Below are 18,936 nucleotides of genomic sequence, written 5' to 3'. Positions count from 1 at the left end.
ATCAATCTACGGATTTAAGCAGGCATCCAGGAGCTGGAATATACGTTTTGATGAAGCAGTTAGTGACTTTCGTTTCATCAAGAACGCAGACGAATCTTGTGTATACAAGAAGGTCATTGGGAGAAAAATTGCTTTTCTAGTATTATATGTCGACGACATATTACTTATCGGAAATGACATTCCTATGTTGAACTCTGTCAAGATTTGGCTTGGGAAATGTTTTTCAATGAAGGATCTAGGAGACGCACAGTACATATTAGGCATCAAGATTTACAGAGATAGATCTAAAAGGATGATTGGACTTAGTCAAAGCACTTATATCAATAAGGTGCTTGATAGGTTCAAGATGGAAGACTCCAAGCGAGGCTACCTACCCATGTCTCATGGAATGACTCTAAGCAAGACTCAGTGCCCAAAAACACTTGATGAGCGTAGACGAATGAATGGGATTCCATATGCATCATTGATTGGTTCAATAATGTATGCTATGATATGTACACGCCCGGATGTTGCGTACGCACTCAGTGCTACGAGCAGATACCAATCAGACCTAGGAGAGGCACATTGGACTGCTGCCAAGAATATTCTGAAGTACCTGAAAAGGCACAAAGATGACTTCCTGGTCTATGGTGGAGATGATGAATTATTTGTTAAAGGCTATACGGACGCAAGTTTCCAAACCGACAAAGATGATTTCAGATCACAGTCTGGGTTTGTCTTCTGCCTCAACGGAGGAGCAGTAAGTTGGAAAAGTGCAAAGCAAAGCACCATTGCGGATTCTACAACTGAAGCGGTGTACATTGCTGCACATGAAGCAGCAAAGGAAGCTATATGGCTAAGGAAGTTCATAGGTGAACTTGGTGTAGTCCCCTCCATTAAAGGACCAATAGCCCTGTATTGTGATAATAACGGAGCTATTGCACAGACAAAGGAGCCTAGACACCACCAAAGAGTCAAGTGTACTTCGTAGATTTCACCTTCTACAAGAGTTCGTTGAAAGAAAAGAAGTCGAGATAAGCAAGATTGGAACTGATGACAACATATCAAATCCATTGACTAAACCTCTGCCGCAGGCGAAGCACAACTCGCACACTGCAGCTATGGGAATCAAGCATATTGGAGAATGGCTTTGATGTCCTTATTTAATGTTTTAAAGTTTTAGAGTTTAATACTTTGTAAAACATTATTGGTTAATCATTCACAATAAATGAATAGAATTAATTTTCCATTTAATTTGTGGTTTATTAAATGATGAGTCCCTTCAATTTGACGAAATATTCAAGATAGACTGTCAGGACCAGTCCTATGACTAAGAAATGTCTATCAAGTGAACTTGAATGTCAAAAGTTGAAAATGGTCCCTAGTCGTAGTTTTCTATAAAATTGGACGCATAGAAAACGTTAGACGACTAGAATGCAAGATGACTAGTAGTTCTGTTTCTTGAACTATGTGGACATGGCAATGTCATAATCATTTGCATAGATACTTACTTTGGGAAGACTAGTATCGGACAGACCTATGAAACTTTACTGTAAGAGATGAAAATCTGTCATTAGTAAATTTCATTAAAATTATTAGACACTAAATCCTCAATACCTGAGTGATTTGAGATTACTTGTTTGAGAACTGGTTACTTTGACGTTGACCAACCGTCGCACCGTAAAAGGAGGCTATAAAGGCAACGCTCAGGTAATCACCTATCAAACAAAGTCTAATCTCAAGATCACAAGATTGGGATTGTCCTCCCATAAATCGGGATGAGATGCTTAAAAGTTGTACAAGGCCACTCGGAGAGCTAGAAACTGTAAAATGCATGGCCGTGCTCGGATGAATCATAGGCTATGATTATATGTTTATTTGATCCGTTGAACTCTGAAACCGAGAAACACCTCTGGACATAATAAGGATGACAACTCTTACCTTATGTTCAAAGAGCAAGCATCGAGCGACAAAGGAATTAGGAAATGCACACTTGTCCCTAAGGACAAGTGGGAGACTGAAGGAAATAATGCCCTTGGTCCAAGTATGCATATAATATTAAGTCTAATAAATGCGGTTCAGTATTAATTAACAAGTTAATAATTCAGTGAGATCAAGTGAGCTGAATGCCTAGCTAGAGGACGCTTCAGTTAAAATGGAATTCATTATATTAATCCACAGCTTACTCTTGACTGAACCCGTAGGGTCACACAAATAGTACGTAAACGGATCAAGTATTTAATGGAATTAAATACTCCATCTATGGATATTCGGAATCGACGGATCTTGGTTTCAGTGGGAGCTGAGATCGTCACAAGCAAGAAATGAATACTCCGGAAACGATGATATTGCCGGAAACGGAAATATGGATCGTATCGGTAATAAAAATATTATCCAAGTCGTAGATGTTGCCGGAAACGGAAACATGGTACGTATCGGAAAATATTATCGGAAATGGAAATATTGCCGGAATCGGAAATATTGCCGGAAACGGAAATATTGTCAGAATCGGAAATATTATCGGAAACGGAAAATAATTCCGGAAACGGAAATATTAAATATTTGTTCGAAAGGGAAATTAATTCCGGAATCGGAAATATTAAATATTGTTCGTATTGGAAATGAATTCCGGAATCGGGAATTTAATCGGAAAGTGTATTGTACGAATTAGCATCGGACGAGGCTTGCTAGACGAAGGCCCAGCACGAGGCCAGGCCAACGCCCAGCAAGCCGCACGCCAAGTGCTCGACCAGGCCCAACCAAGCAATGGAGGGCGCGCACGAAGCCCATGGGCTGCGAGGCCGCATGCGCTGTGCGCTCGGCGTGGGTCGCTAGGCCTGCGTGCGGGCGTGCATGCGTGTGCGTGTGCTCGTGTTCGTAACGAATCCTAATTCTATCGGAATTCGTGCATTGATTAAATCCTAATCCTAAAAGATTAAATTTATCATTTAGAGTTCTAATAGGATTCTATTTAATAAATCCATATCCTAGTAGGATTATAATTCCTTTCCATAAACTCTATAAATAGGTGCCTAGGGTCACATATTTACATCTGGATTTGAAGTATTCAAAAGTTGGTCAAGCTTAAGGCGGATCCGGACGTGCTGTGGGCTATCTACGGAGGGACGACACTTGGAGTCCTAAAGACTTGTTCTTGTTCGGTTCGGGCGCAGCTAGGGAGGGCACGCTACAAAGTGTATGCATCTGAATTATGCTAAATGATTATGTGTAAATAATATGTTTCCTGGCTTTATGGTTTTTCCGCATGATTTATGTTTATTCATATGTATCATAACCTACCAGGAACTCGGGTGGTAAGTTCTATTGCAACATCGTAACCACTTGCCGTTCTTCGTCTGGCAGTTCTATAGTCTGTCCCAGGGATTCTAAGGCTGTTGTTTTTGCAATAGAAATACCTGATCCTCAGAAATCCATAAATGCTGAGTTGGACCAGATCCCTGCTTCAGGCCGCTTTTCTTCTCGGGACCGCGTCAAGATGATGAACCTGATGCGCAGTGCTATTCCTCCGGAGTACGCTGAAACTCTTCCTGAGGCGGCTGAGAATCATCTTGCCGCCATGCAGTCCTCTGCACTGGATGTAAGTTTTTCTTTCCTTTTTTTTAGTGGAATATTTCTTTTCTTCGTGTTTCGAAACTTAGCTTTGCCTCTTTGCAGATGTTTATCCTGTTGGACTCGCTGAGGAAGTGGCGTACTTCTCTGGTGCAAGAAGAGACTAGAGCCCGTCTCCTTGCTAGTCAGTGTGGTGATCATCATTTTGCTGAGCTGGAGGAGCTTCGTCTTACCAGGAAGGAGATGATCGACGCGCTGGCCAAGTCCCTGGCTTCTCAACGTGCTGAAAACAAGAAATGTGTTGAGTAGATTGATCAGAACTTCCAAGATATGAAGGATCTTTCTGAGAAGAGAAAGGAGAAAGAGGACGAGCTGTCTCGTCTTGACGCCAAGTTTAAGGAACTGGAGTCACAGCTGGAGGAGGCTCGCAAGGAGGTGGCTAAATCCAAGGAGGTGCGTAGCCAGTCTGCCGTGCTTGGTGAGAGGTCGATCCGCGGAGGCATTGAGCTGGCTTGGAATTCAGAGTTTGCCAGCATGCGTCTCTTCAACTGGTTTGAGAGGTTCATAGATCATCAGGTGGAGGTGGAGAAGGCCCTGAAAGAAGGACGTCCTCCTCCTGAATTTGTTCCCGGCGATGATGATGAATGAAGCTTCTTAGGGACCTTGAATTTTTTGTGATTTGGTTTTTTGACATCTTCCTCAATGCCTTTTTGTGCATAATTTGTAATTACAACTGACTTATTGGAATGAATAGGCTTCTTTGTATGGACGTTTTTGTCTTTTGCCTTATCTTATTTGCCGTTCCTGTTTACTTTTTATGATGTTGGTTAATTCAACATTTATTATAGCCTTCGCCCCTAAGCAGGGATGGCAATTATTTGCCTTGGTCTTTTTTTCCAAGGTCTTTAGCTACTTCATATAGCTTTTTGAAATGTGTACCCCTGTGTTCTAGGTGATCAGCCTAGTGAGGGTGCTAATCTGGGCCACTTCATAGGCCTTTAAACGACTAGTCTTTAATTCTTAGGAGAATGTTATTGTTTGGACCTATTTTCAGGACATTGAATAATGTATGTGACATAAATAAACATTCCCTTGCAAGGCCGGCTTGCAGGGAGATTTTTCATTTAAAACTCAATAAGCCGTGCTACATGATGTGTCTTTTGTGTGGACGTCTTTATTCTTACAAAATGATTGTTCATTAACAAGAAAACATAGATGTCAAACTTACAAAAAGTATTTCTTTAAGTTGTCCGCATTCCAGGTACGTAAAATGGGACGCCCCTGCATGTCTTGAATCCGTTAGGTTCCGTCACGAACTTCCTCATAGATCTCGTATGGACCTTCCCAGGTGGGAGTGAGTTTTCCTTGTTCATTAGCACGTCCATCAGCTTCCATCTTTCTTAGCCCAAAATCTCCAACTTTTGAGATTCTTCTGGAGACCTTTTTGTTGTACTCTCTAGTCATTCGTAGTTTGTAAAGTTGTTGTCGTAAAGCCGCGCTCCCTCTGGTTTCTGGTAGGAAATCCAAGGCCGCCTTCATAATTTCCCAATTGGCATTTTCATCAAATAACATAACGCGCAGAGTTGGTTCGCACATTTCTATTGGTAGGACGGCTTCAGCTCCATATGCTAATAAGAATGGTGTTTCTCCTGTGGAGTTTTTTCCCGTGGTCCGTATAGACCACAAAACATTGGGTAACTCGTCGGCCCATAACCCTTTTGCTTCATCAAGCTTCTTTTTCATCCCTTCAGAAATAATTTTGTTGAATGCTTCCACCTGTCCGTTTGCTTGAGGACGGCCAACTGATGCAAAGCATGCCGTGATGCCTTGATCAGCTAACCAGTTTTCAAACTTGGGTGTCTTGAATTGTGGCCCATTATCAAAGACAATAGATTAAGGCACACCGAATCTTGTAATGATGTCTTTCCAAATGAAGGCTCTCACGTCTTGTGCCTTGGTGTTTTTCAGGGCTTCGGCTTCTACCCATTTGGTGAAATAATCGACAACGACTATCACATAGCGCACTCCTCCTGGGGCCGTCGTGTAAGGACCTAGTAAGTCCATTCCCCATTTAGCAAATGGTATGGGAATTGTAATAGGTGTTAGCTTCTGAGCCGGCCGTCGAATTAGATGAGCAAAACGTTGACATTTATCACATCGCTTAACCAAGTCAAGTGCGTCCTCCTTGAGAGTGGGCCAGTAATATGTTAGGGGGGAAAATACCCTCTTGGTGACGTGGCAAACGTAGCAAGCATTGCATACGTGGCTGCCAGCAAGGCACATGGTGGCACCGTTCGAACTCACTCTCAACGGTTGGGATCAAAACAGCCGTTACAAACCCTTGATGAAGCCGGCCTTCATTACGTATTTATTGTCTAATTATGTGCAATTAAGCACAAACGTTACACATTCATTGTAAATGCCTATAAAATGGCTTAATCTTGTCTACTTACATACGCGATTTCTAAGCAATAAACACACTATCATTCCATGCTATTACAACTTGCTCTCACCATTTTCAATTATCTAGCTCGATCGATTGTTAGCACCATCATCAAGGCAAGCTCGTCTCTAAGTCGAATTTGCCCAAAACAATTTGGCGCCCACCGTGGGGCTGACAATAAAAAACAGCTTGATAATACCATTCCAATCACCATGGCCGGAAATGCTAGATCGTCCGACGATATCACTCGTCGCTTCGAAGCCATGGAGCAGCGCATTAATATCCTCCAAAAGGAAAATGAAGCGTTGCACTCCCAAGTCAGGTCCACCGCCTCCATCGCCACCGAATCCAGGTTCTAGTACCGACGAGACACCTCCGGGCTAAACCGCCGCTTGGATCTTGACGCCGCTCCAGAGCATCCCCTCCATATACCCTTTGGCGAGCCTGGGGGTCCTGTTCTCGAGCAGATCCGCGAGTTCGATCCACTACCGAATCAGCCCCGCTCTAACCCGAGTTGGCTTCCCCCGCTTCCAACTCGACCATCTTCTGCAGGTACATCAGCGACCGTCGTCGCCACGACAGCTGCCCGGGTCGCCCCATCTCAGGTCGGCATGACGACATCCACCATGGTGTCGGCTCCCGCCTCTGTTCCGGCGTCTCCTACGTTACCACTCCCAATGGTAACCATGTCGATGCCTCAGCCCGTTGCAATTCCAGCACAAGGATCAGCGCCAGTGACTCAAATGTCGTGGGACCAACTCTTCTCTCAGCAAGTCGTCCAACATGTCGTCAACCTAGTCACTTCGGCGCCAGGAGCACCCCCCAGTTGATGGCGGTTCCTTTAGCCAGCCAGGCGCCACAAGCAGCGTTTCCAAATTCCCTAATGCGCCTTGACTCTTCTCGAAACTATTCTCCATACACTCCTCTTAACAGGTCAGTCGTTCTAGTTAGTCACGGTTTCGTAACTCCTTTCCCTTATGTTGCAGGTACCCACGCTACTCAAGGAACGCCCCCTTACATGCGACAAGTGGTACCGCAGTTCACTCCTCACCAACCTCATGGTGTATACCCACAAAATACCTATTATCAACATCTCCAAGCTAGCCTTCCCGAAACATTCATCCCACTCGTCCCGGTGCTCAACAGCATCTGTGAGAACACCAATCACCAACTCCAAAAAATCATGACTATGATAAAACAAAATCCCAGGAGTGCCAACACCAATCAAAGAAGCCAGCCTAGACAGTTATGTCGACTCCCCATATGCCGACCCCATTGATGCAATCGACATCCCGAAGCGATTCAGCCCACCCAACATGCCCATGTATGACGGGACGACCGATCCAAGGGAACATATCTTAACCTACAAACAGCGGATGATGACCATTCCGGTGCCCAAACACATGAGAGAAGCCAGCCTTTGCAAGGGGTTCGGTTCGACACTGGTTGGACCCGCCTTGAAGTGGTTAACCAGCCTGCCAAATGGATGCATCACCTCTTTTTCCCATCTCGACAACATGTTCAATCAGCAGTTCGCTAGCAGCCGGTGCCTAGAAAAGCAGACAAGCGACCTATACCGTGTAATCCAACGTCCTGACGAACCCCTGAAGGACTATATAGCCCGGTTCATCAGGGAAAAGGTAACTGTACCTGAATGTGACGTCCCAACGGCGATCGAAGCGTTCAGGCAAGGATTGTACGGCGAAACCGATCTCTGGAGAGACCTGATTAAATACCCCTGCAAGACGTTCGAAGACGCTCAAGCCAAAGCAATGGCCCAAGTTAGGTTGGAAGAAACTCTCTATTCCCGGAAAGGGAGTAATGACTACTCAAAGACGGAAAGACGATTGCCCTATTCCAAGAGAAGCAATGATCGTCATGCTCCTTATTCCCGACCTCAAGATGTAGCAGTGGTGGAAGATGGGACTCCGACTGGAAGAACAGCCCGGATCTGCCTCCGAAAATTAACGAATATTCTTTCTGTGTTGACACTGTAGGTATGATGAACCACCTCTCGAAGATGGGAAAGCAGTGTAGTGGCCACCGAAGTCCAGCAAACCCGAGTCGAAGAAGGATCCCTCAAAATGGTGTGATTTCCATGCCGACATCGGTCACACCACCAACGACTGCGTTGCGTTGAGAAGAGAAGTAGCCTATCTGTTGAAAAATGGTTACCTCAAGGACGTCATGTCAGACAAAGCATCTGGCGTCGTCAACAAAGACAACTCTAACTCTCCATCTCCATCTCGACCTCCTCCACCTCCCCCTCATACTAAAACTGTGAATTTTATTGTTGGAGGCTCTGACATTTGTGGTTTGACTTATTCTGCAGCAAAGAGGCACGCCCGAGAAAATGAGATAGACAGACCGGCCCGAGCCGTAGCCGCAAAATATCTAAACCCTATATCTTTTGATGAATCTGATGCAGGAGACATCTCGGATAAACATCATGACGGCTTGGAGATATCCATCCCTGTTGGGAACTGCATGATCAAACGAGTCCTTGTCGACAACGGTAGCTCATCTAATGTGATGATGCTCGATGCCCTCAAGGAGATGGGGCTCAACCCAGATACAGATGTCGTTAAAAAATCCACCGTGCTCATAGGGTTCAGCGGTGAAGCAAAAACCACCTTCGGAGAAGTCACCCTACCTGTTTACGCTCAAGGAATCAACCAACAGGTAAAATTTTGTGTTATTGATTGCCCTTCATCTTACAACATTATCTTGGGCAGGCCCTGGATCCACGACATGAAGGCCATGCCTTCAACGTACCACCAAACCATCAAGTTCCCGACTCGATGGGGGGTTCAGGAAATCAAGGGAGATCAGCAAGAGTCCAAAGAGTGTTACAAGGCAGCCCTAAAGCCCTCAGCCACCAATAAAAGCTCATTATAACAACTACAGTCTGGTTCCGAACCAGCAAGCTATAAGGAGCCCAAATCCAAGCAACTCGACGAGGTCGTCTTAGATCCCGCAAAGCCGGAACAGGTTATTTTTATTGGATGTGACGTACCCGACGACATCAGGTCGGAGCTTGTCACGTTTCTCAAAGCCAATGCAGATTGCTTCGCGTGGTCCCATGAAGATATGCCAGGCATCAGACCAGACGTCATTACTCACAAGCTCAGTGTTGACCCCCGTCACAAGCCCGTCAAACAGAAACGACGGAAGTTTGCCCCAGAACGCAACCAAATTATCAATGATGAAGTTCAGCAACTATTAGATACGGGAAAGATCAGGGAAGTAAAATATCCAGAATGGTTGGCCAATGTCGTCGTAGTCTGAAAGAAGAATGGGAAATGGCGTGTTTGCATAGACTTCACCGACATCAACAAGGCGTGCCCCAAAGACTCTTTTCCTTTACCCCACATCGACGCCATGGTTGATGCTACTGCGGGGCATGAGATGCTCACATTCATGGATGCGTTCAGTGGATACAACCAGATTTTGATGCACCCAGAAGACCAAGAGAAAACCGTTTTCATCACGGAGCTAGGAACTTACTGTTACAAGGTCATGCCATTCGGTTTGAGAAATGCAGGCGCCACCTATAAGCGCCTAGTCAACAAAATGTTCAGAAAAAAGCTAGGCGACACAATGGAAGTCTACATCGACGACATGTTAGTAAAATCCAAGAAAGCCTCAGATCACATCTCGCATCTCCAACAAGCCTTCGACGTACTACGGGAGTACAACATGAAGCTCAACCCCACCAAGTGCTCATTCGGAGTCTCCTCCGTGAAGTTCTTGGGTTATATGGTTACTCAAAGAGGCATCGAAGCTAGTTCTGATCAGATCCGCGCAATCATCAACCTACAATCACCTCGAAATCAAAAGGACATACAGAAGTTAGCAGGCAGAGTGGCCGCCCTCAACCGCTTCATCTCCAGGTCGTCCGACAAATGCAAATTGTTCTACGACATCCTTAGGAAAAACGAGAAGTTCAGCTGGACCGACCGACACGAAGACGCATTGCAACAACTCAAGCAGTACCTGTCAAACCCCCCGCTACTGTCCAAACCAAAAGACAATGAAGAACTACAGATATACCTTGCAGTTACGGAGTCGACCATCAGTGCAGTACGAGTACGAGAAGAAGACGGAAAGCAGCTACCTGTTTATTACGTCAGTAAGTCTTTACTTAGCGTCGAAACAAGGTACTCTCATCTCGAAAAACTTGTCCTTGCACTAGTCGTTGCTTCTGTTAAATTACGCCCCTATTTTGAAGGTCATCCTATCACTGTTAGAACTAACTATCCCATGAAGTCAATCATGAGGAAGCCCGAGTTTTCTGGCAGGATGTCCAAATGGGCAATACAATTAGGTTGTTATGACATCAGGTACGAACCTCGCACAGCCATCAAGCCGCAAGCTCTAGCTGATTTTGTGGCTGACTTCAGCCCGAGCCTCCAACACGAAGTCGATCAAGAAGTCAACATATTGACCGATAGTGGATCGTCATCAACATGGACTCTACATACTGACGGTTCCTCCAATATACGGGGGACAGGCCTCGGCATCATGCTAAAGTCGCCACAAGGGATACCATAGTACAGTCTGTCTGTTGCGAGTTCAAAGCTACCAACAACGAAGCGGAATACGAAGCCTTGATCCTGGGATTATCATTAGCACTCGACATGAATATCCACCGACTTGAGGTACGTTGTGATTCTTTATTGATTATCAGTCAGATTAACGGTTCGTATGCAGCGAAGGACTCAAAGATGCAGGCCTACTTGGAAATAGTAAAAAGGCTCGTGAACAAGTTCGACTCATGCACCTTACAACAAATACCAAGATATCAAAACACCCAGGCTGACGCCTTAGCCAACCTCGGCTCAAATATCAAACCTAAACTCACTTCCATCCCCGTAGTCCACTTAATGTATCCAGCCATCACCAAAGATAACCTACCCATCATCAAACAATCTCAACCTATTCAAACGCCTTCATGGCGCGATCCCTACATACACTGGCTCAAACACAATATCATCCCACCTGAATTCACCCACGAAAAATCCTTCTGCATGAAAGCCTCCAGATTCACCATAATCCATGGAGTATTGTTCAGAAAATCAGTTGCAGGACCGTACCTGAGATGCCTAGATCATGACGAGATCGAGTCGACACTGCGCAATATACATGATGGAGAATGTGGAAATCACGCCGGAGGAAGAAGCTTAGCTCACAAAACTCTTACCATGGGATATTTTTGGCCCACCATGAAGAAACACGCAATCGCCTTTGCTAAGAAATGCGACTCTTGCCAGCGGTTCGCATCTATCTCTCGCCAACCTTGTGAAGTACTCCACCCCATCCTATCCCCTTGGCCCTTCATGAAGTGGGGGATGGACATAGTGGGACCCTTACCACAAGCATCAGGGGAGCGCGTCTTCATGTTGGCAATGACTGATTACTTCTCCAAATGGATCGAAGCAGAAGCATTTAAACGAGTTCGAGATACTGAGGTCATCTCGTTCATCAAGCGAAATATCCTTAGTCGGTTCGGTATCCCTTCCGAGATCATCTGCGACAATGGTTCTCAGTTTATCAGCAACAAAACCAAGGAATTCTGCAGTAGGTATAACATCACCTTGCATACCTCAACACCAAGATATCCTCAAGCAAATGGCCAAGCCGAGTCAAGCAACAAAATCATCATCAACAACCTCAAGAAGCGCCTCGACGACGCCAAAGGAAGATTGGCAGACGAATTACCTATGATCCTTTGGGCCGACAGGACAACACCCAAGACGGCGACCAATCACACTCCTTTCTCCTTAGTCATCGGTTGTGAGGCAGTCATCCCTCCCGAAATCGAGCTCCCTACAACACGAAGCAGTTTCATGGGTCCAGGAATGAACGACGCAGTCTTGGCCTACGACATCGATACTGTCGACAAACTCAGAGAAGCAACATTGGTCAGGATGGCGTCCTACCAACAAGCAGTTGCAAACAGCTACAACAAGAATGTGAGGGTTCGAATATTTCAGCAGGGAGATTGGGTTCTGCGCAAAGTCTTCCGAAACAAAAAGGATCCTCGACACGGCAAACTGGCCCCGACATGGGAAGGTCCTTACCAGATCGTAAGACGAACAGGTCATGGTGCGTACGAGTTGGTTGACAAAGATGGCACATCCATCCCAAGAAGTTGGAATGCAACACACCTAAAATTGTACCATTTCTGAACACTCCAACCTTTTTTCTTGCTTTCTAGTTTTTCCTAACACACAGGCACTCTAGCATTCGTCGTCATTATGACGACACCCCCAAAACAGAGTGGGCACGACGTATCATGAAACCGAGAACATCTCGGACAGTATACACTTACAAGTGACAAGAAGGTTAAGTCCCTCTCCTCTATCTTTTTTACTTCTTTTCCTCTTTACATTGTTATTATCATTACTGACTTAGGCATCGGAGGGCCGTTGGCTCCACCAACGGCCAATCCTCACGTCATTGTTCTTTTTTGCAGACAATAACATGACGCCAACATAAGTATACACTTAGAAGGAGTAACAAACATAAAGCATTCGACTAGACTTCGTCCAGTATCTCTCCTTAACCCTTTCTTTATTTTTTTCTCCTTGTCGTAATTTCCTACCATTTTCATGTCGCTCTATACTGACTTAAGCATCGGAGGGTCGTTGGCTCCACCAACGGCTAATCCTCACGCTCTGCTATGTTGACAATATGATGCCCACATGATGACGGATTCAACAAGGGGAGAACGGATGAAGTGAAGTATACAACACAACATATAGGAAAACAAAATTCGAAATTGAGCACACATGTTCAAAGAAACGAAGTGAAAGGAAACATTGTTAATTTTATTCAAACATTATTGTATACATCACATATTACAATTTTACAAACTACAAAACACAATTTAGGCCATTACAAAAACGCCTGGTACACTACAATGTACGTTACCTACACAATGGAATACAGATCTACATTTCCTACAGTATACATTTTGCAGGTTCTTCTCTGACAGGCTGGAGGCGTCGCCAAAGTCGAACTCGAGGTATGTGCCCAACCTGCAAAACAAAACACCAAACCAAAATATATATTTTTTTTCCAAACACAAGCAAGCAACATAGGATTGAAAACCCACAAAATATTTACATGATTTGCCCCCTTGGACAAGCCCAAAAAACATCCAAAAGACTGTCGCCATCAAGGCGAAACACAGCCACAATATCTTTTCGACCTTTCCAAAGGCCGAACACACAAAATATTGTTTAATCCATTGTTTAAAACACACACCATGAAAATTTTAAATTTTTGAGGAGGGGGGACAGAGCTACTCCTGAGGATCTGCTGGGCCTGCATTCTCCCCTTGTTCGCCATCGCCTGGTGCCGCCACCGTCTCGACATTGGGGCTGGTTGCAGTTGCACCCTCCTCAACGTCCTCTTCATCGCTAACGGCACTAGGGGGGATATAGTCCTCGGGGAATTCAGTGTTGAACTGAGCAATGTTTTCATCAGGAGTCCAGTTCACATGTTTGCCCGCCTTGAAATCCTCCATCATCTCGGCCTTCATCTTCCAAGTGTAATAACCAGCACACTCGTAAATCCTCGCCTTGACTTTGGAGAGGGACGTCTTCAGCTCGTCAACCTCAGCAACCAACGTCTCCTTTTCCGCATTCAACTGTGCAACCTCAGCAGCCCCCTTTTCTTGCGCCACCTGCAGCGCCTCAGCTCTGGCCGCCGCCTCCTTGGCCACACCGCCAAGACGACCAGCTTCATGCTTTGCCTTCTTCATGTCGTTTTTCAGTTTTACTATTTGATCTTCTAACATTATGACATGATGACGTGGCTAAAGAAGATTGCAGGGCCTATTTGAACAGGGAAAGAAAATAATTCTAAGTCACTAAAATGACGAGATGAAGATGGCATGCAGCAAAGTAAGGAGACGAAGAATAAAAATAAAAAAAAGCAAAAACATACCCTCCAGGCATCCGAGACGCTCTCAACAGTTGCAGCAACTGGGGACAAGGATTCTTGACGCTCCCGGGTTGATGGCATCCATAGACGGTCGACCTCAGGCCAAAGCTGGACCCGTGTCGCATCTGCCGACCCATAGTCGTCAGGAAACTCCACTGCGAGCTTCCTCTTCCGAGATGGAGGCGGCAGCTTTTTCTCACCAGGCATGAGCGAGCTAGTCTCCCCCGTCACCGTGGCGTCAATTGAAGCCTTTGGCGGCTTCGCAGGTGACAGCACAATGATGGGTTTGGCTCGAGACACACTCCCCAGTGACCCCACCCTCTTCTTCAGCAACGCGTCCGCAGACGGGGCCTTGCCAGAGCGTGTCGATGTGCCAGTTCCTGTTGACAGCATTTTTTGACGACTCAGTCTCGTCACAACAGTTGTAATTTATATTTGGTTTGAAAAGGGCAACGAACCCAAAGCTGTAAACTAACCCTAACCCTTGTTTACCTGTTGACGTCGACATGTTTGCAGGCTCAGAAATTTCTTCTTCCTGAGAGGTCTCCTCACGATCGAACTTGATGCCGATAAAAGCTCTGTCCTTTAGAGGGACTCCCAACAGCACGGCAGTCTTTTCTACGGCTTCGACATCGACTCCAACTGTGTCGAAAGTCGCACCTACAAAAACAAAAAAGTGAGACAGTCAAATCAACAAGCCCAAAAAACACAAAAAACAAACAAAATACCTCTAGCCATTCATTCCCCCGTCAAGAAGTCGGAGTCGGGCCCTAAACTAGCCAACTCCACAAAAAAGAACCGACCCATCCACCCGCGGTCGTTCGATTTGTCCGCACCAAGAAGAGCCTCCCTGTCATCCTTGACATGCAACAAGTATCTACCTACCCCATAATTCTAGACCTTGTAGGTGTAAACCAGGTCCTCAACCCGGAATTCCATATCCAGTTTGCCGGCCAAATGGTCGACCAGGTGCATTACCCTCCAGACCTGCGGCATCAATTGCGCCGGCGGCACCGCCAGTGCCCTCAGAACTCCTCGCACCAGTGGCGAGAAAGGATAAGTGTACCCAATTCTGAAGGGGTACTCATAAAAGCACACCCAACCGTTCGATACCCAATCGGCCCGTTCATCGGGCTGCGGCAACTGAATTACCGCCGACGGAGGGAAACCACACTCCTCCTTGAGCGCCTCCACATCTTGCTTCCCCCAAGTGGCCGACCGAGCATTCTTTCTGTCCAGAATGTGGGTGGGGCTGAAGACTGGTCCCTCAACCAGATCGCACTCTACCACCGCTATCTTGTTCTTCGCATGGGTGGATTTCGTTCCCATTCGTTGCGACATAGAAAGAATGGAAGAAAGAAAGAAGAAGGGAAGAAGATGGAAGCAGAGCGGTTACCTGAGGAAAGGAGAGAGAAAGAGCGCCGATTTCTTTTTCTGGGAAAGAGAAGAGAGAGATTGCAGAAGTGAGTACGGGTGGTTGTGCGCACAACCCTATTTATTGGCGCAGTTGGGCGGTTGATCTTTCCAAAGCAAAAATCATCATTGCTCTAACGCCGTCAGCATTGGGGAGGTTAAGGGGCAGTTTCCACCCTTCCTTCCGTGAAACCCATTTTTCCTTTTGAATTTCCCGGAATAAATTTAAAATGGGTTTGGGGACAATTGTTAGGGGGGAAAATACCCTCTTGGTGACGTAGGCAAACGTAGCAAGCATTGCATACGTGGCTTCCAGCAAGGCACATGGTGGCACCGTTCGAACTCACTCTCAACGGTTGGGATCAAAACAGCCGTTACAAACCCTTGATGAAGCCGGCCTTCATTACGTATTTATTGTCTAATTATGTGCAATTAAGCACAAACGCTACACTTTCATTGTAAATGCCTATAAAATGGCTTAATCTTGTCTACTTACATACGTGATTTCTAAGCAATAAACACACTATCATTCCATGCTATTACAACTTGATCTCACCATTTTAAATTATCTAGCTCGATCGATTTTTAGCACCATCATCAAGGCAAGCTCGTCCCTAAGTCGAATTTACCCAAAACGTAATACCCAGTTCTTAGAGCTTTTTCTGCCAGGGCCCTCCCCCCTATGTGAGAGATGCATAATCCTTGATGCAGATCTTTCAATACTTCATGCCCCTTGTCTGGGGTTACACAGCGGAGAAGAGGCCGTGAGAAGGCTTTCTTGTATAAGGTCCCATTCCACATCTCGAACCAGGTGCATTTCTTTTGCAACCTTTCTGCCTGCTTGGGATCTTCAGGGAGTACCCCATTCATTTTGAAATTGACTATGTCGTCCATCCACGTGGTCGTCCGATCTAGGATGGCTGTTCCTGCAACATCAATGCTCTTAGTTTGCTTTACCTCCCAAAATACATGTCGCGGGGTGTCACAGGATGCAGAGCTGGCCAACTTGGATAAGGCGTCTACCTTGCTGTTTTCAGACCGGGGTATATGTTGTATCTCAAAGCTAGTCAGTGGTTGTATTTCCTGACGGACTACTTCCAAGTATTTCATCATGGCGTCGTCCTTGGCTTCGTATTCTCCTTTTACTTGGCTGACAATTAGCTGTGAGTCAGATAGGACCAAGATTTCTGCTGCTCTTGCTGCTTTGCTCATTTGAATTCCACATATTAAAGCTTCGTACTCAGCTTCATTGTTTGACGCCTGAAAGTTGAAGTGCATGGCATACTCATATGCATCCCCCTATGGTGATTCGCAGATGATGCCGGCTCCACACCCATTTTGGGTGGCGGACCCATCTATATGGACTACCCATTGTGTCTTATCATTTTTCAAGTGGGCCGCCCTAGTCATTTCCATAATAAAGTCAGCAAATGCCTGCCCCTTTATTGCTTTTCGGGGGTTCATATGAAATGTCAAATGCATTGAGTTCGATTGCCCAATTGAGCATTCTTCCGGGCGCTTCCAGATTGGTGAAAGGCCGTTTCAAAGGTTGATCGGTGTACACTATCAGTCGATGAGCCAAGAAGTAAGGACGGAGTTTCTTGCTGGCCAAGAACAAGGCTAAGCCAAATTTTTCAATAGTCGGGTATTTAAGCTCTGTATTTTGTAGCATGTGGCTGATGAAGTAGACGGGTAACTGTACTCCGTCTCTTTCTGTGAGTAAGACGGCACTTAGAGCGTGATCTAAGATAGCAAGATATAGACATAAAACTTCTCATTGGAGAGGACTAACTAGGCGCGGCAGAGTGTGCAGATGCTCCTTCAACCGAAGGAAGGCAGTTTCTGCCCGCGGCGTCCTTTCGAACTGGGTGCCCCTTTTGATGGTGCTGAGGAAGTAATGACACTTATCTCCAGCTCTGGACAGAAAACGTCCTAAGGCGGCTAGACAACCAGTTAGACGTTGCACATCTTTAACTGTCTTTGGGGACGTCATAGTGATGACTGCTTATACTTTGTCGGGATTGGCCTCAATGCCCCTTTCGTCAATTATAAAACCGAGAAACTTGCCGGAAGTGACTCCAAAATGCATTTCTTGGGATTGAGTCTCATTTGGTATGGTCTAAGGGTCTCGAAGGTCTCCCGCAAGTCCCTGAGGTGGTCTGCTCGCTGTTTGCTTTTTACAATCATGTCATCAATATAGGCTTCTATATTTCTTCCAAGCTATTTTGCGAAAACTGTGTTTACTAAGCGTTGAAAAGTGGTTGGTGCATTCTTTAGACCGAACGGCATCACCTTGTAACAGTACAAACCCTGCTTTGTAATAAACGATGTCTTCTCCTAATCTTCAGGCCATAAGGGGATTTGATGAAATCCAGAATAGGCGTCCATAAAGCTCATAATGGCATGTCCTGCCATCTAGTCGACAAGGCGATCTATCTTCGGTAATGGGAAGATGCCCTTGGGGTAGGCCTTTTTAAGTCTGTATAATCAACGCACATTCTCCACGTCATAATCAACGCACATTCTCCACGTCCCATTGGGCTTGGGCACTAGCACTACATTGGCCACCCAATCCTGGTACTTGCATGGGCGTATAAAGCCAGCGTCCATCAGAGTTTGCACCTCAACGGCGGCGACTAAGTTTCAGGCCTCCCCACACTAGAGGAAAAAACTTGATAAGTTGCTCTTAAAAGTGGCTTATAAGTTTCCCTTCGTAAGTGCCACCAATAGGGGGGTCACTTTTGTAAAATTATCAAAAGGTGCCCTTAACAAGGGCAACTTATAATCTTATAAGGTGCCCTTGTTGCAAACAAGGGCACCTTATGTGAAACTTATAAGGTGCCCTTGTTGCAAACAAGGGCACCTTATGTGAAACTTATAAGTTGCCCTTGTTGCAAACAAGGGCACCTTATAAGCTGCACATAAGTTGCTCTTGTAAAAAAATCTGCAATATATTTCCTAATATTCTGCGATATAATTTCTGATTTTGCAATATAATTTCTGTTCATCAAACATCAGTTTGACATTCTAAAAAATGATATAAATTTCAAATGTCCAATAATATTACCGAATTAATTCAAATGTAATTAATTAAATCGATAAATAACAAAATAATGTAAGAGTCACGAAAAACTACAAGCCTTCTCCATTTATTACACTGAGGGTAGTTCACAATCGTTGAAGTAAGTAGCCCACTTGTCTCGAACTTCATCCAACTCCTTTTTGGTAAAGGGCCCCTCCCTTGGAGTTTTGAAAACCTTTAAAAGAACACCGTACATGCAAACCAATAAATTAAATTAAGTTTCATATGCGAAAACAAAAATTATATTAGACGCGAAAACAATTATATTGGCTAAAAATGACATTTTTGAACCCAACTACCAACAAACGAACCTCTTTCCACATTCTAACCCTTTTTCATGATTTATAAGATTAGTCAGATGATTATAAGACTCATTTCAAGTTCGTTATGCACGCCTATTGGTCATTTAGATCGATATAGGTCATTTATGGCCAAAAATGGCATTTTCGATCCCAACTACGAACAAACGAACGTATATCCACATTCTAAACCTTTT

The 18,936-nt window shown here is 45.2% G+C and overlaps 1 protein-coding gene across 1 annotated transcript; it reads right to left on the bottom strand.

The window, feature by feature from the left end:
* Positions 1 to 4,848: 4,848 nt before the first annotated feature.
* Positions 4,849 to 5,613, bottom strand: LOC130467332 (uncharacterized). The gene is made up of 2 exons (XM_056835818.1): positions 5,494 to 5,613; positions 4,849 to 5,409 (listed from the first exon to the last, which is right to left on the bottom strand). Exons 1-2 carry the CDS (start codon positions 5,611 to 5,613, stop codon positions 4,849 to 4,851), a joined length of 681 nt encoding a protein of 226 aa, XP_056691796.1.
* Positions 5,614 to 18,936: the final 13,323 nt, after the last annotated feature.

Source organism: Spinacia oleracea, chromosome 2, assembly GCF_020520425.1.
Source record: "Spinacia oleracea cultivar Varoflay chromosome 2, BTI_SOV_V1, whole genome shotgun sequence".
NCBI lineage: Eukaryota > Viridiplantae > Streptophyta > Magnoliopsida > Caryophyllales > Amaranthaceae > Spinacia > Spinacia oleracea.
The sequence above is the reverse complement of the archived record's forward strand: the minus strand, read 5'-3'. Positions and strand labels throughout refer to the sequence as shown.

Excerpts from the sequence above, each read along its gene's own strand:
- LOC130467332 (XM_056835818.1), bottom strand. The coding sequence starts at position 5,613 with ATGGACTTACTAGGTCCTTACACGACGGCCCCAGGAGGAGTGCGCTAT. Across the intron at positions 5,410-5,493 it reads AAAACACCAAGGCACAAGAC|ACACCCAAGTTTGAAAACTG; the intron begins GTGAGAGCCTTC and ends CCACAATTCAAG.